Genomic DNA, 23971 nt, shown 5'->3' on the forward strand with positions numbered 1-23971 from the left:
CTCTGACAATACATAGCAATTAAGTGGATTTGTTTCAGTACTTTTTATGTTCGTGGCTGCTTTGGCTGAGGAGAAGGACAACATCCCTGTATTGTTTCACAGAGGACTGTTAACTAGGGACTGAAAATTCCCATCGTTGTCCTACTGTCTTTCCACCAGCTTCCCCTCCAACATTTACTTCTTATTCTTCATAAAACTTCAACACCTTATCGCTCTTCATTCTGTTTGCCGTGCTATAGCTCTCTTACCTGCAAAGCTGACATTAAGGATGTAATCCCTGTAGAGTCTGCGCCCATCCAAGGCCTTCATGCTGTCACACAGCTTGGTGGTGTTAAAGCACAAGCTACGTTGCATGTTATGTAGGGCGTAAGCCATTGCATACACGGCATTCACCACAAACATGATCTTGGACTCGGGTTCAAAGTTATTCTTGTCCATCGACAAGTCCTTGTCACATGGTGGGGGAGGCGTCTCTCCCAAGCCCACTCCGCCTCCTCCCCCAAAAGAGCACTGAAACCGCTGCTCCCAGAACTCCTTGAACCAGGGATTCCGATGATTTTTGACAGGGTTCAGACTAAGGAAGTAGCGGTTGAATTCTGGTATGGGATTGGCTGCCAATTCAAGCGTGATGGCTCCTTCAGCTGTGACCTCATTTCCCTTGACAATGCTTTCCTGCGCACCCCAGCCGTCGCTGGCCACCCATATGAAGGAGGTGTTGAGCCTGGCAGCAGCTGCCAGCAGCTCTCTGGCATCGTCACTTCGCAGGAAAAGAACAGCCACACGGGCGTTTGGCTTCTGGAGGAGCTGACGGATCACAGCTTCATAGGACTTCTTCGCGTTAGACCGTCCCACCTGGACAAAGAAGAGACATGCTGCAATTTAATGACAGACATACTGTACATGCTCCTCCTCCTTATGTTCCCTATTCGTAATTATTTATCACATAAATCATAGGCGGAAATGTGACAAAAAAAGATATGTCTCACAGTCTCATACCAACATGTATTTCTGTAGCAAATTAGATGAAAAATGTGACTGTGAAAGCACCCAGAATGAGTTCTTGGAGATAAGCTTTCATTTTCTGGTTCACGACTGATAACAACAGTGTGATATTAAACCCTATTTGGTGTAGGACGAGATAAGATGTAAAGACAAACTTTTATAAGCGGACAAATTTAGCACTTTGCTTATTGTTGCTGGTGCAGCCGTAGGCCATACATCAGGGTGACATTCCACATGGAAGTTTTGGCTTTGTTTGTTTTGTTTAGCTTTTCTTTCTGTTTGCTTCTTATAGCCATGTGGATTTGACAACAGAAATGTGCAAATGAATTCTTTTTCCTACCTTCTCTGAAGTGGCAATACAGATGTTTCTCATGCGTGCCTCTTGTTCAAAAGCCTCGATACCAGTTTCCCCGTAATCACCCTCGGATGCGACGGTGGACACATAGGTCCAGTTGAAAAACCGCAGGATCTCAGCCATGGCTTTGGCCTGGTAGAAATCAGGGGGCACAGTGCGGGCAAAGTAATCGTACCGCGTCTTGTCGCTGAGTTTGGCACTTGTTGAAGCGTAGCTTATCTGAGGGATCTGGAAGAGCCTGAGAAGATTGGCAACCTGAGGGAACACATAAATCAGGTGGAATAATTCTGAGCCTGCTGTTGTAAAATTAAGTTATTGCAACTGCTTTAAAATTAGAGTCTTGACATTGATTGATTGATATCTTTTTTTTTACTGGATTTTCATAGCCCATGCTCCTATGACATGATGAAATATATTTTAATATTTTAACTTTAATATTTTGCTGCAGATAACACCGTAAAGTTATTGAGAAGAGCCAGGGATAAAGGAGCAAAAGGAGATTTCCCATAATTTTTTGTAAATTATATTTTTAATGTTATGTATCCAGAGCTGAATTAGAATTGACTGATTATACTCTTATGGATCAGTGTGAATACAATCTAATAAGTCTGAATTTTATTAAAATATTCTCTATGAACTTGATGATTTTTTTAGGTGATAGTATAAAAAGTATTTTCTTTAGGAATGATTTGACACTTAGACTGAATGTAGTCAATGTCTGAAAGGTAGAGTAAAAAAATTAAGGGCCAAAATATGTCAAACTTAACATTTATAGTAACTTTTATTAGTTTCTGTCATGAATATATGTATATATATTAGGGGTGCAACGATACACAAAATTCACGGTTCGGTTCGGTTCGATACTTTGGTGTCACGGTTTGATATTTTTCTGATACAAAAAAAAATGTTCATGCCTTTTTAATTTGTCGTTTATTAAATTTTCACGGCACATTCCGCACCACATCTCTGTGCGTTCATCATTTGTTTGAAGCCAGCTCACCTCCTGCAACTACTTTTCCGAGGATACGTGCTTCTTTTGTGGTTCGGACTCCTTCTGACATTTCTTTGGAGGTGGAGGAACATTACAGTAATTGCTTAAAGGAGCTTCTTCGACATCTTTAAGAGTTCTAAACAAATGTCTGTCCTCCTCCTGAAAATCTTATGTACGCAAACACGCGTTGCAACTTCTTATCTTGTGCCCGTTTTTTATTTTGACAGCGAATGCGCACCTGCGGACCACTTATGTGCAGCCCTGGTTATTATTTAGCTCGTCATATTGCAGCCACAGAAATTCTTTTGTCCATGAAACCATAAAGTTGCACTTTCTTTTTGCCTTATAGCCTGATTTGTCATAACTTTTCCGTTTTGTGGTAAGCTTTTCTTTGGCTGTCACTTCTTCACCCTGACCTGTCTTATTTGGCTCAGCAGAACTAAAATATATATCCTGCTGCTTTTACACACGCACTCACATAAGCTCAGCGATTCTCTGCGCTATCAACCTCTCACATGTTTAAGCTTGCTGCGGGAGATTTCACTTGTCATGTTTGCATAGTAAGCTAACGATTGATAAGACGATGTCAGAGGAATTGGTGCGCAAATTATCATCACTCACCAATCAGTGCTGTCGCTCTCTATACACAGTTTGCGCGATTGCAAAGTGAAAGCAAAAAACAAGTGCAAATTCAAACGCGATTTCAATATGTCACATATTGACAGTGGCTCACGGATGCCAATGACATAATTACCCAGCTACATTTCCGAAAGAATGCAAAAGCATTGACATATATTTTTCCTTCCTACAATAGCCCGACGGGCAGGGCAGAGATAGATTTTGGTAGCGCGACTGGAAAAATCGCTAGCCCCAGCAGGCGATTTTGCAAGCCCTGTATCTTATTGAGGAATCACTCATCTTTGGAAAAGAGAGTTTATTACAGAGAAATGGCTCTTTCCAAAATAAAAGCTATACTATACGCTTCTTCTGGGCTATATTCTCAGCAGCATATTGTAGCGGGTCAGGGCTGTTCGGGGTTCTGTTTGTACAGTTATGTTTTGTTTATGTTGCCATAGTGACGGGTGATGCACTCTCGCTGCGACGGTGTGTCCTTCCGGGGTCAGAGGGCGCCCTATGTGTTGTTGTTGTTGTTGTTGCTGTGCGGTTGCCGCGCTGAGCAGTTAGCTAGCGGCAGTGTTCTTCTGCAGATGTCAATAAACGGCTGTGCTCCCTGGCTAGCTCACGGGAAGCAAGACCAAACGACACCTCTGTCTCCTCCTTGTCTGAGCTCGCCACATTAGTGTCAGAAGTGGGATGATGGTGGCACCCCATGTTCTGACCCGAGTGACTTTTCCCCCGCCGGTCGTGACCGGCCGGTGTGCCAAAAGAAGGCACCTGGACATTTGCAGGACTTTGTGTGGGGTAATGGGGTCGTTGGGGACGACTGACCGCTTAGGTGGGGGCTATGTAGCGGGTCAGGGCTGTTCTGGGTTCTGTTTGTACAGTTATGTTTTGTTTATGTTGCCATAGTGACGGGTGACGCCCTCTCGCTGCGACGGTGTGTCCTTCCGGGGTCAGAGGGCGTCCTGTGTGTTGTTGTTGTTGTTGCTGTGCGGTTGCCGCGCTGAGCAGTTAGCTAGCGGCAGTGTTCTTCTGCAGATGTCAATAAACGGCTGTGCTCCCTGGCTAGCTCACGGGAAGCAAGACCAAACGACACCTCTGTCTCCTCCTTGTCTGAGCTCGCCACAATATTTTAGTTCTGCTGAGCCAAATAAGACAGGTCAGGGTGAAGAAGTGACAGCCAAAGAAAAGCTTACCACAAAACGGAAAAGTTATGACAAATCAGACTATAAGGCAAAAATAAAGTGCAGCTTTATGGTTTCATGGACTGTGGCTGCAATATGACAAGCGAAATAACCAGGGCTGCACATAAGTGGTCCGCAGGTGCGCATTCGCTGTCAAAATAAAAAACGGGCACAAGATAAGAAGTTGCAATGCGTGTTTGCATACATAAGATTTTCAGGAGGAGGACAGACATTTGTTTAGAACTCTTAAAGATGTCGAAGAAGCTCCTTTAAGCAATTACTGTGATGTTCCTCCACCTCCAAAGAAATGTCAGAAGGAGTCCGAACCACAAAAGAAGCACGTATTCTCGGAAAAGTAGTTGCAGGAGGTGAGCTGGCTTCAAACAAATGATGAACGCACAGAGATGTGGTGCGGAATGTGCCGTGAAAATTTAATAAATGACAAATTAAAAAGGCATGAAAATTTTTTTTGTACCAAAAAAATATCAAACCGTGACACCAAAGTATCGAACCGAACCGTGAATTTGGTGTATTGTTGCACCCCTAATATATATATATATATATATATATATATATGTATATGGCAAATTGAACCTCCCCCACCCTCATTCAGATCTGGCGTTTGGAATTATTTTGGTTTTCATGTGACGTATGACCCTGAAGGTAAGCGCTCATGGACTAAAGTAAAACAGTATGTTGGATGTGCCACGCAATGCTCAATTACATGGGTGGGAGCTAGTGTGTTAGCGCAGTTAGCTCGTTAAGTGTTGGCCGTCTAACGGAGATTTGCCGTGTTGTGGCGTTAAGGTCATTTTAACAAGGTTAACCTGAAAGCACTAGTGGGAACACAACGAATATGACTGCACATTTACGCCAACATCATCCTAGTGCAAAGACAAAAACAACAAGCATGCATGTTACAAACTTTACCCGAGTCATTTAGACAGCCGTTAGCACAGGATTCGCCTTATGGGGACCTGATATGTTTAATATGCTGCTGAGAATATAGCCCAGAAGAAGCGTATAGTATAGCTTTTATTTTGGAAAGAGCCATTTCTCTGTAATAAACTCTCTTTTCCAAAGATGAGTGATTCCTCAATCAGATACAGGGCTCGCAAAATCGCTAGCCCGACGTCCTGGGGCTAGAGATTTTTCCAGTCGGGCTACCAAAATCTATCTCTGCCCTGCCCGTCGGCCTATCGTAGGAAGGAAAAATATATGTCAATGCTTTTGCATTCTTTCGGAAATGTAGCTGGGTAATTATGTCATTGGCATCGGTGAGCCACTGTCAATATGTGACATATTGAAATCGCGTTCGAATTTGCGCTTGTTTTTTGCTTTCACTTTGCAATCGCGTGAACTGTGTATAGAGAGCAACAGCACTGATTGGTGAGTGATGATAATTTGCGCACCAATTCCTCTGACATCGTCTTATTAATCGTTAGCTTACTACGCAAACATGACAAGTGAAATCTCCCGCAGCTTAAACATGTGAGAGGTTGATCGCGCAGAGAATCGCTGAGCTTATGTGAGTGCGTGTGTAAAAGCAGCAGGATTTATATTTCAATTCTGCTGAGCCAAATAAGACAGGTCAGGGTGAAGAAGTGACAGCCAAAGAAAAGCTTACCACAAAACGGAGAAGTTATGACAAATCTGACTATAAGGCAAAAAGAAAGTGCAGCTTTATGGTTTCATGGACAAAATAATTTCTGTGGCTGCGATATGATGAGCTAAATAACCAGGGGTGCACATAAGTGGTCCGCAGGTGCGCATTCGCTGTCAAAATAAAAAACACGCACAAGGGTTAGGGTTAAATTTAAAAATTGTACTTTTGAGTTAAAATATATATTTCTAAAATGAAATGGTACACAGAGGACCTCATGTTTTACTCCATGACTATGAGGTGTCCAGGTCCTGTGGCTGTAAAAAAAAGCCCAAATCATCACTCCTCCACCACCGTGCTTGACAGTTGGTATGAGGCGTTTATGCTGATGTGCTGTGTTTGTTTTTTCCATTTAGCAAACTTAAGCTGTGTTGCCATAGCCATTTTAGAAAGCAGAGGTATAGATTAAAGATGTGGTTACATTTGATGGTGCTCAGTTAATCAGGTGTATTTGATAAGCACCACTTGGCTGCTACTTACACGTTTAATTCGTATGGAAGCAGAACTTCCACAGGAAGGTGTGTTTTGCTTTTCATAGGACAAACAGCGGATAAAATGAAGGGCTGTACCAAGGCTTGGCAGAAGAAAGGGAATGGTAAAGTTAAAACAAAGTGGAACTGAGAATCAGCACAAGGAATGTTTATGGGGTTGAAATATATAAAAACAATAGCATCAGTTTGAAACTGCTAAAGCTTCTTGCGCTTAGTTATTTAAAGTTGGTGTAAGTGTTTATCTGTTTCAAGTGATCTTTAACCTTTGACTGCAAGGCACTTAATCAAATATTTTTAATAAAAGCTGAGAAAAGATTTTTTTTTTCCATATGGAAAATGGCAACATATATTGAAGATCTCTGCTTGTAGAAGTTGCTTCTTGCGTAACATGAAAATAAAAGAAAACACAGCAAGTACATATGCACATGGTGAATCATTTATTAGTGACGGGTGCCTGAGCTCTAGTAGCGTCTATATTGCATTCCCTTTTACTATTGATTGGGCTATGGTCATGTTCTGTTTATTGCAGTTTCAATCACAGGTGTCACACAAACAGTAGAGATACGACTGGAAGACATCCTCGCGCTCACAAAGGCATGTAAACATACACAATCAAACATGCACAGGCACCCACAAATAAACACAAACTACACAGCCATTCTGTTCCCGCCTCAGTTTAATCCTGTTAGAGTGCATCAGTCTGTGCTTTTCTATATTTCATTCATAGCTCAGCTGATGAGCTGTTTTGACAACATGTCAGAATCTCATTAGACTAATAATGCAGAAGATTAGAGCACACGCTCACATACATACACCGATGTGCGCCAGAACAGGCCGACACTTACGCCAACACCTGCGCTGACATACACAAGCACGCACGCACTGATGGCTGCTTATAGTTCTGCAGGCAGGTTTTATGGGTTTAAGATGGCACTAGACTTAAATGTCACGGAAGGTCACGCTGCAAAATGTAACCGCATTGCTCCATTACCTGCCACTGAACAATGACCAGCTACCTAAGAGGGCTGTGTGTAGGGACACGGGGAGTTTACTCTGTTAGCGAAAGCTGCCTTCTTCCCTTGTGAGAGAGAGAGGGAAGGGAGAAATGCATAGGAATGGGCTGGATGTGGATATGGAAAGAAATGAAAGTAAAGGACGGAAAAAATGGTGCAGAGGAGGGGTTCTGTGGGTTTTCTCCTCGGAATGCAAGTCACACACATGCACACACAGAGACATATACACAGAGACATGAATGAGTAGAGGGGAGGAATCATGCTCGCTAAGTAAATGCCTTCAAGGCACTGGAGTTTAGTTGTGCATGGTTAAACATAAAATAATTCCCTATTACTTCATTTGGAAGCCACAGACAGACTGGCCAAGTACAAAGGCATGAAGGAGTAGCTAGATTAGCTTCACTGGCATTAGATCACAAAACAGCACACAGTTCAGGTCTTGTAAACACGGTTGCTGTTTAGATAAAAAAAAACCCAAAACAAAACGATAAAAAAAAACCAGCAACAAAGGCCAACAAAAACGAGCCGCAAGAAAACAAAGCATAATTATGTCTGATGAAGGACAAGAGGCAGTGCAGATGTGTTAACAATGGCTGCCCCAGGAAGGAGGAGGAGGAAAAGAAGGGGGCTGAGGTCAGCATACACTGAGATCTCCCCAAATAGCCGGGAGGGATGCCTCAGAATGCATATAAATATGGAGGGAAAAAAAGGGAAGCAGGAAGTTATGAGAAGTGAGAGAGCAAAGATTTAGAGGAGAAAAAAAAGCAATATATAAAACGGAAGAGAGAGAAAAAGACAGGGCAGGGTGAGAAAGAAAAGACAGAGAGACAGTTTCAGAGATTAGGGATTTAAGGACTGATAGGAGGAGGCTTTTGTGCAGTCACAGAGGAGTAAGGGAGAAGGAGGTTTTATGCTAAACTATGCAAATTACATAGTTCTATGACAAGAGCTACACGGGCTGGGAAAACACACAAGAGCACACCGATGTAGCTTGATTCTAAGAAATAGACATACACATACATACACAGTCACATAAATATGAAAACAGCAGAAATGGAAAATGTCACTTTAACCCTTGGCCACGGGAGAATAAGCAAAAACTTAATGAGAAAGTTAAAAGTAGATGATCACAGTGATTGTTGTTTGTATAACTACTTCTGTACTTTTGTTACCTGTATAGAGACACTGCTAAAAGATCCTCCTATGACTCCTGCGATTGCAAGCGGGCTGTCGTCCTGCAAAGCATATGATCCATCGGGACAGATGAACTCTGTGTCGTCCACCTTGGTGAGAGAGGCTCTTACGAACTCCAGAGCCTGGGCAACACAGAGACACAGATATTTTAGAACAAGTGTAATGGATCATGTAGGGTACAATATGGTCTATGTTTTCTATTAATTCTTAATCAGCCTTTGAAGTATTTTTGCTGTAATGAATGTGCTACATAAATAAAAGTTGAATACGTTGAGGTTATTTTTTAATGCAAAGTTTCTCTCTTCTCTAAGGACAATGAAAATCTATTGCTTCACACATGAGGTTGATTCATTTCAGTACAGGGTCCAAATTGTAAATTAACTCATACGAGACCAAGGCAGATTATACTGTATTTAAACTGCTGTGGGAAACAAGTTATAAATCCACAACCTGTTTAGAGAAACCAGATGTCAACAATTCAAGGTTTATGCAATCAGTCACAGAGCTCATTGCGTAAGATCACTAGATGCATCATACCTAAATAGCTCAGCAATAAGAAGATTTTTTTGAAGATAACAATCCTTGAGGGGAAAGTGCCATCCTTTCTTTTTATCTGGCTCATTTCCCCCATCGAAAATAGCTTCAATCTATCTTTCTCATCACGGATTTGCTGTTATCATTCAAGGCAATATCCTTTTTCCTTTGTGAATAAAATAGAATTTTGAGGTACATTTACTTCACCTGAATATTACCTTTTAATGAGAGCCTATAGTTTTACTCGATTTAAAATGGAAACGTTGCACATTTAACTTCTGAGGCCAAAAATTACTTAGATGAGCAACTTTTTAAAGACAAAATATAGCAAAAGTTCAAGTCGCCCAGGAGCACAAAACAACTAATTAGATTTTAACTGTGCTGCACCTAAAACGTTACATCAGCATTCACATGGATTATCCCGATATTTCACCAATATGCTTTTGTGGGGATTTGATTACTTTCAGTGCTGTCATGTGTTTACCTTTAATGTCCTTTAAACTGACTTTGACTTACATATGTAAGATATGATTATGATGCGACCTAATTTTGTGGTAGTGAGACTAAATTTTAGGTGTGTGGGAAAACTACCATATGGCAGAAAATCACATTTGTACACTGTCTAGATTCATCATCTGCCATTGATGCACAATGGCAATCTTCACCCACCTGTTCAAGTGCATAGGTATCTCTGGAGCAGGTATCAAGAATGTGGACCCCTAGGGAGACCCCTGGTAGCAAAGCTTTGTCCGAGTTGATTCTGTCTATGGCAAACAGCATGGCCTCCAGCCTCTGGATCCCTCTGTCCTCATTAACACGGCCACATTCCTCCATGCCAGCTCCTTTTTCATGCACTGGAAACAGGCCGCCGAGCACCAGGTCACCCTCGATGCGGATCTCCCGACGTGACTGGGGTGGGTCTGAGAGCAAAACGCCTTGACACATCATGACCAAAACAAGAAAGGGAATGCGGGCCACCATGTTGTGCTCAGAGAGGATTGTCAGAACGCAAGAACAGGCGTGACAGAGAGCGAGACAGAGGGAAGCGAAGGGCTAAGGGTTAAGGTTAGGGGTGAGGGGTTACAAGTGAAGTGGACAGTGCTCAGTGGGGTTGAGTCAGGCAGCGGCCGTGGATTCTTGGGTTGTTTTGTGGCCCATGAAACGGTCAGGGAGAACTGAACTGGACCACACATGGAGGGGCACACCATCTGGGCATCAGTTCTGCTTGCAGAAGAAGGGAGAAGAGAGGAGGAGAAAAGAGAGGAGGGAAGAAGAGTGGGATATAAGTTTGTCAGTCCACATGCCACAGGGCAAATCTAAAAGCTGAAATACTTTTTGTGGTACAATGAAGTAGAAAGACAGCAAAGTAGACATTTTAGTGGAGTTTGGGGACACTGCTAACAAGGGCTCAGTCATTTCTGCTTTACAGGCAAAGCAAGGCCATGACTAACAGGGATATGGAATTGTTTGGAGATTTTACCCCACTCTTCTCCAACCTCCTCCTCCCTTACATCACCCGGTAAACTTTCTTATTGTAAGTGTGCACATGTGTGCGCGCGCGTATGTGTGTGTGTGTGGGGTGTCTGCCCCTGGTTGTATCAGGATAAGCCAGCTTAGATGGCTGGTTGATACACGAGCCAAGTCTTCTCATGCCACAGATCAGAAAAGCTTCTCTAATCTCATCTCTGTTCCAGCAATTCTCCGCTTGTCCATGAGTTTATACCCCTAAGTATATGTGTGCATGTGTGTGCGTGTGTGTGTTATCAGATTTATTGCTCCCCCTCTCCCTTGCATAATTACAGAGTGAGGGCTGAATGCATTTTACCATGAAAGAAGCTGTCTGACAACAATGAGGCCAACAACAGCTGATGCTACTTACTCAGCTTACGACTCAATTAAAGCTGTGTTTTGACTGTTTTCTTCACTAATGTGCTCCACCTCCATTTTTGTTAAAGCCGGCCTAAAATATATGAAATATATCAGCTAAATGTTAAAGACGGTACTCTACAGATTTTGCAGTTTACATGTTTGGACAGTACAACCCATGTGAGTATAAAGGTAAGAAATATACAAGAGCTTCTGTAGCTCTGGAGGGGTTTTGTCCTGTAAAAATACTTTAGCTTTAGCAGCATCCATGCATTGCAAGCTGAAGTGCAGAGCTGTGGGAATTTGCAAGGCAAATAATCTGTTGGGAGTCATTAAGGTTAGTGTACTGAGATCAGTATTTTAACAAGTAAAGAAACGGCACCTATATATATTATGTGTACTATTACAATGCATCACTATGCCCTTTGCATTTAGAACAGGTATTGATAAGGTATCTTGTCATCTTAAATCTTAGTATGTAATAATGTATGCCAAGTGTGCTGTAATAGAGCAAATCAACTTCCCTACAGCTAGGCAATGTCTCTAGCTTTTTTAGGGATCATCAGAATATATGGAGTTAGGGAGCTGACAATTAAGGAACTGTTCGTTCCACAATAAAAAACACTGTTTGTAACTCATCATCAATTTTTGCTTACCAACCTCCCTCGGGTGTGTGGGAAAGCAATTTTTTTCCAGCAAATGTCCAAAACAACATATTTTATGTTTCAAGATCAAGTGAAAAAGCTCATACAGTAGCCATTGTGATAGGAAAAACGGCAGGTGGCACTGACTTGGTAGGTCAGCAAAACCTTTACCACAGTTTACAGTTAGTTAATAGTCAGTGTTGTTTCTTTTAACCACAACAAAACACATTAAGTTGCTGATGAATTGCTTTTGTTTCTAAATCTTTATGGCAGATGTTGTCACATGTCACCAGTACAAAATGATGTATGATATCAGAAGTATAGAGAACACTGAATTCTATCAACACTGAAAGGCCTTTACAATTATTGGATGGATTTCCCTAGTGCTAGTAGAAATTAACTAGTGCTTCTCCCTTTGAGGTTGACATTTTTGGAAAATGAATAGTCTGAACTAGTGGATTAATTGATATAAAATTTCACAATGTAATGTTCTTTTTTTATTTTTTCCAGAGGAAGCACTATGATACCTTTGATTAGTATTTAATCTACTTAACAAATGTTCATATGACAAACACTCAAAAGTAACTTGTTTAGTATGGTATAGAACTCCTAAACATCAGCATGCTGGTTTTAAAATAACAACACACAGCCATGCTGCTGGAGGAATCCAACAGGGTGGGAGGAGGTTGTGGGATGCTCTCACTCACTTGTTTTCATTTCATATGTCACTGCTATTCCACAAAACGAATGGCTGATTTCATGCCAACATGCAGTGCTCAAGGAAAAAGGGGACTGAACCTCACATCTGAACCAGTTCTCAAAGGATACAAAGAGCCTTTGTGTGTTCTGTTCTGTTCAGGGTTCTTTACTGACAGGTCACTGTCTGCTTAATTTAACTAGTCTTGTACTATGGCCTTCCACTTCTGAAACAGCTTAAGAAAAAGGCGCAGGTTATTCTACCTCTAAGATAATCCCCTTTGTGAGATGTTGCTGCAGAGGCACTGAATGATCTGTATGGAGCCATTGTCACACAGGAGATATTCTGACTTCTGTAACTTAAAATCTGTGCTACCAGAACTTTTTCTGCATTTCACCTGCATAACCAGAGGCAAAAACCTCGCCTTACTTTGGGAAATCCAACTACCTGTCAGTGCTCTTGCTTCATGCCTGCAAGCAGAAAGTGAAATGCTTGCAGCCGACTGTGAGGACAATGCCAAGGCCACATTAAAGCAGCATGGGCCCCAGGGCTACAATTTTTTCAAAGTTAGTGGAATGGTCAGTGACTATCTTAAATTCTTTGTGAATATCCATATTCCAGTGCTACTCGTTCTTACCCAACAACAGCATTTGATACGTGTGCAAATGTATGTGTGTGTGTGTGTGTGTGTGTATTTGGACAGAATTTACCACTAATTTTAAATCAAGAAACAAGAAACATTACCAAATATCCAGGTCTATCAAAACCTAGTGTAGCTATCAACATCTGTGCCTCTCTCCCAGATGAGTTGAGCAATTTTTATACTAATTTTAACGCTCACAACAAGCACCCCAGAGCCCACCCAATGGGGCTGGTCTACAGGTGACAGAAACAGATCTTAAAACTTCTCAAAGGATTAGGACTCAGATTTTCTTGCATTGCTGCTATCCTCCACACATTATTTATTATGTTATTTACCTACTGTTCCAGGTGATGCTATATCATTTCCTTGCACACTGCTTTAGTACACCTTGAAATCAAAAATACATAAATTACATTTCTGTTTATTGATTACAGATTTGCTTTCAATACAATTTTCTGGGAAGCAGTTCCTAGACTGTGAGAATAGGTAAACCATTCTCATCTACAATGCATGCCTTAGGGCTGCTTTCTGAGTCCCCTAGAGTACAGTCTGTTTACACAGAAATGTGTTGCCAAATATGACAACAACAGAATCATAAAATTTGCAGATGACGCCACAGAGATGAGACTAATAAGCAACAGTGGTGAGAGGCACTATAGAGAGCAAGTGGAAGACCTAACCATATAGCGTAAAGAGAAAAACCTCTCCCCAAATATCAATAAAACAAAAGAAATCATTTAGAAAGATCAAAGAAAATCATATTCTTATTTCCATCAGTTGGTCATCTCTTGTGGACAGTTTTAGATTTCTAGGTTTACACATCACAGACACCCTCACATTGTTGCTCCACATTAACTGCATTCAATAAGGCACAGCAGAGATTGTATTCCGAGGGTTTCAAGAATTTTGGCATGAGTATCTTGTGTACTTTTAATGGAGTGCCATCGGGAGTGTCTTGACAGGCTTATTCGTAGTGTGGTTTGGCAAACTGACAGCTTAGGATGGCTGCCTGAAAGAACCACAAAGTTAGTAGCAAGAATGGTTTGGTCTAACTTCATAATGATTAGACCAAACAAACAGACCCAAACCTTACCACTAGCAGTGCATTTTATGTTTTTGTACTATCTTGCCCATTGCCTGTGTCCTTTGTCTTAAGGCAGTCAGGCCATAAAAATGTGATTGTGTGACTAATTTGAATGAAAATAATGTTGACCTTGAACTTTCTAACAGATTGAAATGATACTGTTTCGCTATCTCGCAACGATGTTATTTAGTCGTCCCAGTATTCCAAGTATCATCTGTAAGATGAATAGTTTTTTGCTACTGCCAAATCTTTCGGCCAATCCTTAAACATCATGAACAAGAAACATGATTAATTCACAAACCAGTTTTATTTAGATGATCAAGCATACCCTGGGAGTGGGTATAGGTTTGTGTAGCGCCGTACGATCCAAGCATAGTCGCTCCACTGCGGCCTTCTTTTTGCATGGATAGCATGCATTCTACGGGCATCGTGTTTAGTAAGTCTTCAGCTGTCAGACTGTCATGGCAGCAAGAACAGCAAAGGATTACAGCGAAGGTGTTTACAAAATGACGCTAGCAAATTTAGGCTTTATTTAAATGATGGAGGTAGCTTCTGGGTCTGAAGTCTGCATTTTTTTCTAATATCCAGTCTTGGGGGATATTACAAATCTGTGCTAGTGTAAGCGCCTGTATATTTGAGGTCCGCTGGTTTATTGACTAATGCTGGTGCATTCTGATAGGTTCTAACAGTATAGGCACATGGGAACAAGGTCACCGCAAATGTTAGCTGCTCTATTTATTAAGACCTAGCATGTGTAAGTTAGCAATAATGCATGCAAGAGTAGGCTAATGAGACAAAACTTGTCCTGCTTTTAGGAGGCTGGTCTAGCGGCTTGTGTTTTATATCAGATATTTTTTTAACTTCATTTGAGAGGGGCTTGAATTTATATTTTGCATCAGAGCACTTTAATCTTCCCAAGACCCATGTGAAACAATACTACACATCAGTAAAAAGAAATTATGCTTACTTGGTTACTTACTTACTTACTAGCTAAATGCAAATTACTTTGAAGGGATAATCAATGTATGCTTTTTATGATGATTTATGGCTAAAACACCTAAAAAAAATACTTAGAAAGTTATTTCAACAAACCTAGATCCTTGTGAAGAATCTTAAAAAGCATACATTGTCCCAGAACAAGCTGGCAGTTTATGATTGCATAATGCAAGTGTTGCAGAAGGTACGACCTCAAGAAGACTTCCCTGGAATTCTTCAATTGAACAAAAAGACCGATTTGTTCACTTAAAAATGTGTAAAGTGTTTAAAGTAACAGATAATTTGCTCATGGACACATAAAGGTATCAACAGGATACAGGTTACAGGATTCTTGATGTGTTGGTAGCACAATTTGGAAATACAAGACTGTCAAAAAAACCTTACATGCCTTAAATAAATTGCACTCACCTGCCACTTTATTAGGTACACCTTATGAGGTGGTATGTGCTACTAGCAGGTTGGACCCCCTTTTGCATTCAGAACTGTCCTAAGTCTTTTTGGCATAGATTCAGCAAGGTGCTGGAAACATTTTTAGGTCCATATTGACCTGACCGCTTTATGAAGTTGCAGTATATTTGTCAGCCACACATCAGTGATGTGAATCGCCTGCTCTACAGCATCCAAAGGTGCTCTGTTGGTTTGAGATCTGGTGACCGTAGAGGCCCTTTGAGTATCTCACTGTCTTGTTTAGGAAACCAGTCTGAGATGGTCTGAGCTTTGTCACATGGGAGGTTGTCCTGCTGGAAACAGCCATTAGGATAACACTGTGGTCATAAAGGTCATAATGAACATTGGTTGGCAACGATCAAGTGGACTGTGTCATTTAAATCAAACTCAGTGGGTAGTAAAGGTCGCAAAGCGTGTCAAGACAATATCCCCTGCACCATTACATTTGCAGGTGCAAATTATACCCTCATATTCCTGTTGTTAGCTAACAGAAGTGGCACCCGGTGTGGTCATCTGGTGCTGTTGGTTACCTAACAGGGCAGTCTGGCCATTGTCCTCTGACCTCTGGTACAACAAGGCATTTTTAACCTGAGAACTGCTGCTTAATGGATATTTTCTCTTCTTCTAATAATTCTTTGTAAAGCTTGGAGATGCTTGCATGGAAGAATCCCTAAATCACTAGTTTTTGAAGTACCAAGACCATGTCATGTTTAAAGTCACTAAAATTACCTTACTTCCCCATTTTAATACTTGGATTGAACTTCAGGAGGTCCTCATGATTTTAATGCACTGGGTTGCTGCCACTGATTAATAAGCTATTTATGGTAACAAGCAGTGGGACAGGTGTACCTAATGCAGTGGCCATGAGTGTAGAGCACTTGTTTATTTGTTCAACTTATACACTCACCAGGCTGTTGCTTTGCTGACTTGTCAAAGTGCCAGATTATATTGCTGATGTCTATTTAGTCCACAGCAATTGTTTTGAAGGTATAATTAAAAGATATATAAGATCTAATGTTTTTCCCCTTCAAATGCAGTGAAATTACCCATCAGTAAATTAATAAATGCAAGCAAACAAACAGAATTTTGTGTGCACACACACCTTGACCCCATCACCAGGATGTCTGATCTTAGCCAGAAATGTTGTCAACCCCAAGAAGCAATCCCGTTAGCCTCCCTCATTCTCTCTGTGTTGTTGAGTTTGCGTTTGGCTACTAAAAAGTCACTCACAAGGCTTGAGTAAGACATAGCTCACTTCTTTTGAATTCTGCCACTTGTGCCTCTCCTGCAATCCTCGGGAGAGATAAGACAGAAGCTGGAGGTTGACGTTGTGACTAGAAAAATCAATCTAGACCAAGGAGCAAGCTCATGGTAAAACTTCTCTTGATTCCTACTTTATCTGTGTGTGTTTATGTGTGCGTGTGTGTGCACGCGCACATGTGTAAGAGAAAGTGAAAGAGTAAGTCTCCCCTCTTTAGTGGGCAGGTAGGAGGATGAAAGCTTCTCTTAGATGCAGGCAGCTCAAATTTTTCTTCAGGCGGCTGCCATACCTTTACTACTCTGCTCTGTAATATCACACACATACAGACGAACGCACACACCCAGACAAACACCCGCCCACACACGTGCACACACACATGCACAAACACACACCTCTGCTTCTCTGAGGGGTTGACCTAAAAGCAGACTATTTCTATGTCTTAGCTTCCTTGTGCATCAACCAACAGAGATCTGAATGAGTGTGGTCAGGAAGCACGTAAAGGACACACAAAATCAGGTTATATGATACATAATAAATTCTTACTGTAGGCAAGGCAGGAGTACTAATACATAATTTGAACTGTAAAATTTATATCATTTATATGGGCATATATTATTTATATAACTGTGATGTTCCTGTCAAATTCTGACAGGAGATTACCTGACATGGATATTTAATTCCACGTAATTTCTATATTTTGGAGGGACATGGGGGATGACATTGATGGTGTCAATGAAAGATTTATATCAATTCTCAAAACCGTCACGCATCCTTGATGTTTGTCTGTAGTGGAGAAAAAAAAAGATCCTCCTTGAATGATTTCCAGTATTCCCCTGAAAAAGCTGGAGTCCCTATAAATATAGCCTCCAAAAATTAAAGTTGATGATAATAATAATAATAATAATAATAATATCATTATTAGTAATTATATTATTGAGTCTAAAAAAAGAGAACACTGTCATGAGATTAGTTTTGAGTACAACACTGCAAGAAGGCTGCAGATCTGGCTATGTGTTTGTTTTGAGGGTGTCTTGGTGTAAACGCATGCTTATGGATGTGTGTTGTTGAGTTTAAAATTGTATATTTATGGAGCTAGAACTCTAAGAGTTCCTCCAATGCACTCCTTTGAAACCATGCTTTGTTATAATTGGCAGCTCTTGAGGTCAACTTCCCAGAAATGTGTCAAACAATATCTCCCAGCACTTTTACACTATCTCATGGTGTCCGCTGAAATTGAATGTTTGCTTCATTATAACCTCTTGGAAAGTTCCCAAACCCAGCTTCCTTTCTCAAGAGCAACTGTGCAAGTGGAACACACACTGTGTAACAGAAAATCTTTTTGTCCCCTTTTCCATTACTGAAAATGTTTCCAAGGAGGTTAAAGTACAGGACAATAAGCCTTGGGTTTTTCATGCAGAGCAGTGACAGAGGCTGTATTAAAAATACTTATTTAAAACGCTGAGTAGTTTTGACCCCAGCTTGTTTTTTTGGTGTGGCAGGAAAACAAACTGGTACTAATCTTTATAGAGAATGAAATAACTCTCACTACTGCTACATCACAAAACACACCCTTTGCCACATTAGTGGTTAACAGCTTTTTTCCTTTCTTTCTTCTGTACTGCATGGTGCCATTCTTTGGGAATGTAACATTTCTCCAAAGACATACTTTGACATTTGAGGATTGATTGTAAAGTAAAAGTGAAATCCAATCAGTTGCATTGTACATCCAGTGTGCCCTTCGCCTGGATGGAATGTCATGAAATTGGCACATCGAAATGTGACGAAGACTGTTGATTAAATTTTTGTTTCTGAATGATTAAACCCCTAATTAGGCCCATGAAAGTGCACATCAAAATGCTGTCTATCCCATCTGCTCCATATTTAAGCATGACCAAACAAAACAAACAAACAAAAGTATCATTTGACACCAAACTAAGTCCAAGGTAACAAACTTACCAAACTACTACCAACACACATTTTACTTGTTTATTCTTGAGAAATAAGATGCACCCGCACAAAATTTAAAGCAAACATTTTTTTGGTTTGTTGTGGTTTGTTGCTATGTGCACTATGTGCTGCTATGTGCTGTGACTTTAAGCAAGGGAGAATCTGCCCAAACAAACAAACAAACAAACAAAAATAAACAGGATGTCTGCTTCCTGTAAAACCACGACCTCTTTTTTACAGTTAATTCACAGACTGACATGCAGACATCTACCTTTGCATTAGATAGGCACACACAGCTATTAACTGCCTTACCTGAATTGAAAAGGATGGGAGAAGACACCAGCTGGCACATAGCAACATCATCAAAGAGCCCTATTAGAGAGATATGGGGGGGGGATACTTGAGATGAGTAAAGAACAGGCAGAAAATAACAGCACTGTTGACTAAAAAGAGAGAGCAGGAAGACTACTGACCCTTCTCCTTGGGAGCTATGATGCAGAGTAACATCTGACAGACAACCCTATTTCACCTCTGACCCTGCTCAAGTCAAACCACACTCCTCTTTTGCTTCTCATGTTACATCCTCTGGTTGCTCCAAAGCAGCTTCCCTGCATCCCTTCCTCCACCCCCCTCCTTTGCTGGTGCTCCACTCTTCCTATTTATTTCCACCTCCCTTACACCCACCACAGCCCTCACTCTCTCCCTAACAGGCAGGGCTGCTGTGGATGACACGTATCCAGCTGAGAGCAGCCATGCAGGGTCGATGGACCATGGTACGCTGAGAGGAGAGATAGCCCCACAACCTGTGTGTTTCCACTGACTGTGTGTGTGTGTGTGTATGTGCCTGTTTATCTGACTATTACAGATCTGACAGAACTGAAAGCTGCTCCAATGACATGAATCTCACAGTATGAGAAGACACTGTATGTATGTGTGTGTGTGTGTGTGTGTGTGTGTGTGTGAGGTCTTTCTTTCTTTCCTTTTTAAGAGAAAGAGAATGGATGTAGCATCAGAAGCTTTGCTGCTGTGTGCTGAACAACAGACCCCTTTAAAGACGGTGCACACTGTCAGAGCTTTATCAGTTAATTCATCAGTGGCTTTGTGTGTTTCAGCCTCCTTCCATCTCTTTCTCCTTTCTCATTCTTATCTTTTAAGGCCAAGTAAGAACAGTGGTACTTACAACTGTTAAGTGAATGTGAATTCAAGGTATATGAATTGTTAAAGACGGAGTGCGGTGTAGCCTTTTCAAATTGTGTGAAAAGTGTACTTTTTATTTTCCCACTCACAAAACAATGACCTGCGTGTGTGTGTGTGTGCGCGCGCATGCGTGCGTGCGTGTACATATGAGTGTAGAACTGGTGTCCTAGACTTCTGACAGTGTAACGGGTGCAATGGGCTGTGACCATTAATTATTTACAAAGTGCGTTTTAGGCAGGAAAGACTGATGATCCATAAATAGGACAGAAACATCTCACAAAATACAACAACCAAACAACGAGCAAGACATGATGCACAACCCTCCAACCCTTTAGTATTAGCGCATAAATCTACATGGTTTTTTTTAAAAAAAAAGTCTTATAAATAAGTTCTTAAAAATTTTTACTTGCATTTTATAGCTCTGCTTATTATGCCATCTTTTATTACCATTTACCAGTTAAAATCAATAATCAGGTACTGAACTCGGCCTTTCCTGTATTGATCAATCGGTATATTTCTGACCTCCATTAGGGTCCAAGGTTAAAGGTGGTATCATGTTAGACATGACATAGAAATGGACCTTAGAGAATTGCAAATATTAACCACACACCCTCTGAACTCTGGTTTCTCATAATAGAATGATCCTCCTTCTGTTACATACTTGAAAGTAAATTTGAAATGAAAATAGGTTTAACCCGTATAGAGCACGTTTAGAGCTACACAGGCTAGACTCTGCTCTCATGTGCAGTGGGTACTCCAAAAGGATCCTCTACTAAAAGAGCTTTTAACCTTCGAGCACCACAAAAAGTCTGCAGTGGGAGTACTTAGCGCTCTGTTTTTTGTAAGTTGCGGTACAGCGAGACCTCCAAAATGGTTTGAACTTAACCATGAAAATGCATTAAGTGACAGAAATTGTATTAATAGTTTTAATTTCATTTCAACTCCGCTTCGTTCGAGTCTCGTGTCAAGTTACAATGTTAAACAAGGTGTTCAAACATATAAAATATGCACATTTGTCTCTGTTTTTCCTCTGTTTTATCACCGTAACTCCAACATGTTTGAGTTGTTGACAGCTGATGGCAAAGAAAGAGCAACGTCACCCAACATCTGAGAAACTTTTACATTTAATTGACAAAAATAACACAAAAACAATTTAGAAATTATTCTACATTGTGTTGAAAATCGATTAATATTTTATCCTTTCCCACTAAGTTTCAGTCAGATGTCTCTGCATGTGTGCATTCCCTGGGTTTTGTGATCTCCAGCACGTCTGACTGCATGATTTAAACATTAAAGAATGTCTGTTCAACCTAAAAACAGAAAAGGGTGGCGAAATGTGTGAAAGCATCCATCAGACCTGCAGTTTATCACTATAGAAGGCAGTGGACCTGTCAGAAGTAGAATTACTCCTCAGTGGATTGCATCTATCAACTTAACTGTCATGTAATGACCCTGTGAGACATCATGACGCATCAGTCTAACTCACCATGGCACAGATCTTGTGGTACCCTACTTAATTCATGTTCACACAGCTTGCAACTCTGTCCTCAGCATGGTCGATACATGAGGTGCACAGAGCTTTAATAGACAGGTAGAGAGTAATGGAGTGTTGACCACAGTATAAGCTATCTGAGGCTGTTAGAAGAGTACATTTAATTGAGTTGGACAGAGACAAAAGCCTTTCAGATAGGACCAAATGTTGGTTGGCTTTGCTTGATTTCGGTTAGGTGGTTATGTGCAAAAACCAATTACCGCTGACATTCCTCACTAATTATTAGAATTTAAATTATGTACTAAGTTTATGATTTGCCCTCCCACATTAGCCCTGGAATCCTCATCACTGTAATTGTAAAATTCATTGTTCCCACATCAGCACAAAAAGTTCAGTCGACTGAATTTAAACAGGAAGTCTTTATTTAACTATATTAAAAAGCTCAGTTTTGTCTTTCTGACTTGTGAATATTATAATAATGTTTATGTTTTAAAGCAAGGGAGGATTTTATTTTTACTTTTTTACTATGAGTGACTATCAATATCAAACAAGACAAAAAAACCCCCCAAAACAAATGCATACCCACTAAAAGCGTATATGCACAAATGTATATAAATAAGACCTGAAGTGAGAATTTTTAAGTACTTAGTGCAACATTAAGTTTATTGGGTCATATGTGAGAAATTATAAAAGCTATAAAACAAGCTGACTTTTAGGCAACAACCATAAAGCATACGCACACAGACCACTTTAGGTACACCTTGCTCCTTGTGATCTTGGATCCCCTTTGGCTTGCAAAACAGCCTTAATTTGGTGCTGGAAACATTCCTCTGAGATTTTCATCCAGCAGAGATCAAGACTCATCATATCAGGCAACATTTTTCATTTAATTTTGGTGCGCCCATGCAAATTAAAGCCTCAGTTCTTAGCTGACAGGAGCGGTATCCGGTGAAATCTTCTGCTGCTGTAGCTCATCTGCTTTAAGGATCGATACATTGTGTGGTCAGAGAGGCATTTCTGTGTAGCTTGGTTTCAGTTAGAAGTTATATGAGTTGCTGTTGCTGTCCTATCAGCTCAGCACAGTCTGGCCATTCTCCTCTGACCTCTAGCATCAACAAGGCATTTTCATCACGAGAACTGCTGCTCACTGGATAGTTTTTCTTTTCTTTGTAAAACCTAGAGATGGTTATGTGGGAAAATCCCAGTAGATCAGCATTTTCTGAAATACTCCGATCTGGCACCAACAACCATGCCTCATTCAACTCACTTAACTCACTTTTCTTTCCCATGCTGACGCTTGGTTTGAACTTCACTATGTCATCTTGACTAAGCCCACATGCCTAAATGCTTTGCATTGCTGCCATGTTATTGCCTGATTGGATATTGTGTCTGCATTCACGAGTGGCTGAAGAGGTGTACCTAATGAAGTGGCTGCCACTGTTGTAATACTTGTTTTCAGTCGTTGTGCTTTGCAGAAGACATTTATCTAATACATTTAAAATTAAATCTAAATTCACAATTGTCCAAAGGACATTTTCAACTTATGGCACTATGCTGTACCTACTATTATTTATTGATAACTTCACAATGACATTCACAGCTCTCATGCAGTTCCCAGGTGTGTGCCAGATGCCCGCACAGCAGTGAGCAAGGAAACGCTGAGTGGTCGGATAGAGAGAGTTTGACTTGAGCAATATGGGTGAATACTGTATGAACAATGTAGTTACTATACCTGATGCAACAGGGGAGGAAAGGTTACTATGGCTGTAATGTGACCAAGACCTGAGACGCTTTACAGTACTGGACAATTCTGTGTGTGACAGGAAGTTTTGCCTGGTTATGACATAAAAAATGAAAGCAGAACCACTTGGTATTTCACGCAGTAGTCATTTACCTATCCCAGTTTATAAAACACTGCTGACCAGTGACATGAGATAAAGAAGAAAACTGACACTGTGTGTGCTCCTCACAGGTTTAGTTAAAACAGGGATAAAGCCGTTAGCTGAATGCCCTCCATTTTAAATCACATATTCACAGACAGAAGTAATAAAAAACTCAGTTGCATGCCACTATCACACTACCAAAGGGAATATAAAACACTAACATTAACATACATAATGACTTGTACTGCTGTTTTTCCATTTTCAAATTGCCCATTCCAAACACTAACCCAGTTCTGGATCTTCATCTTGTTATTACGCTGTGTATTATCAGCTATCAGTTAAAACAACCTTTAATTGGCATCAGATGAAAAAGGTTGTAATCCAGCAATAAAACATCTGGAAATGTCACGACATCTGCACCATGTAACTTTTGTTTTGTATCGATAGCCGCTATTGCATGACCAGGAAGCCACCCCTCACTATGCATTTCACACATTCTCTCACACACACAGTTTCCCTGCTCAAGATCATAATTTATTAACAACTCTGATCTCTCTCTGAGACACACCATCACAGCTGTACATCCCACTGCCCTTTCGCTCACTGCCTCATCCCCTGCGCGTATGTATGCATGTGTGCATGTAGTGAAAAAGGGATGTCAGTGCACGCAGTGTATACACGTGGATGCTGGTAAGTGTGTGCGCAGCTCAGTGTATGCTGTGACTGTAGTTAATGATGAGTGGTGAGCTGTGGGAAGCAGGAGTGA

General features: G+C 40.8%; 1 protein-coding gene across 3 annotated transcripts in view; it reads right to left on the minus strand.

Annotated features, from left to right (window-relative positions):
• grm3 (glutamate receptor, metabotropic 3) overlaps positions 1 to 23971 on the minus strand; it is a 42593-nt gene that overhangs the window by 14389 nt on the left and 4233 nt on the right. For 2 of the 3 annotated variants that reach the window (XM_082539317.1, XM_082539318.1), the window contains 5 exons: positions 18946 to 19005; positions 9718 to 10269; positions 8493 to 8636; positions 1343 to 1612; positions 249 to 852 (listed from right to left, as the gene is read on the minus strand). In XM_082539317.1, the coding sequence (XP_082395443.1) occupies positions 249 to 852; positions 1343 to 1612; positions 8493 to 8636; positions 9718 to 10029 (1330 nt within the window). In that variant the 5' untranslated portion in view covers positions 10030 to 10269; positions 18946 to 19005. The remainder of the gene's footprint in view (positions 1 to 248; positions 853 to 1342; positions 1613 to 8492; positions 8637 to 9717; positions 10270 to 18945; positions 19006 to 23971) is intronic. The other variant, XM_082539319.1, reaches the window with a different exon arrangement.

This window comes from Aulonocara stuartgranti (assembly GCF_965226115.1).
Source record: "Aulonocara stuartgranti genome assembly, chromosome: 7".
NCBI lineage: Eukaryota > Metazoa > Chordata > Actinopteri > Cichliformes > Cichlidae > Aulonocara > Aulonocara stuartgranti.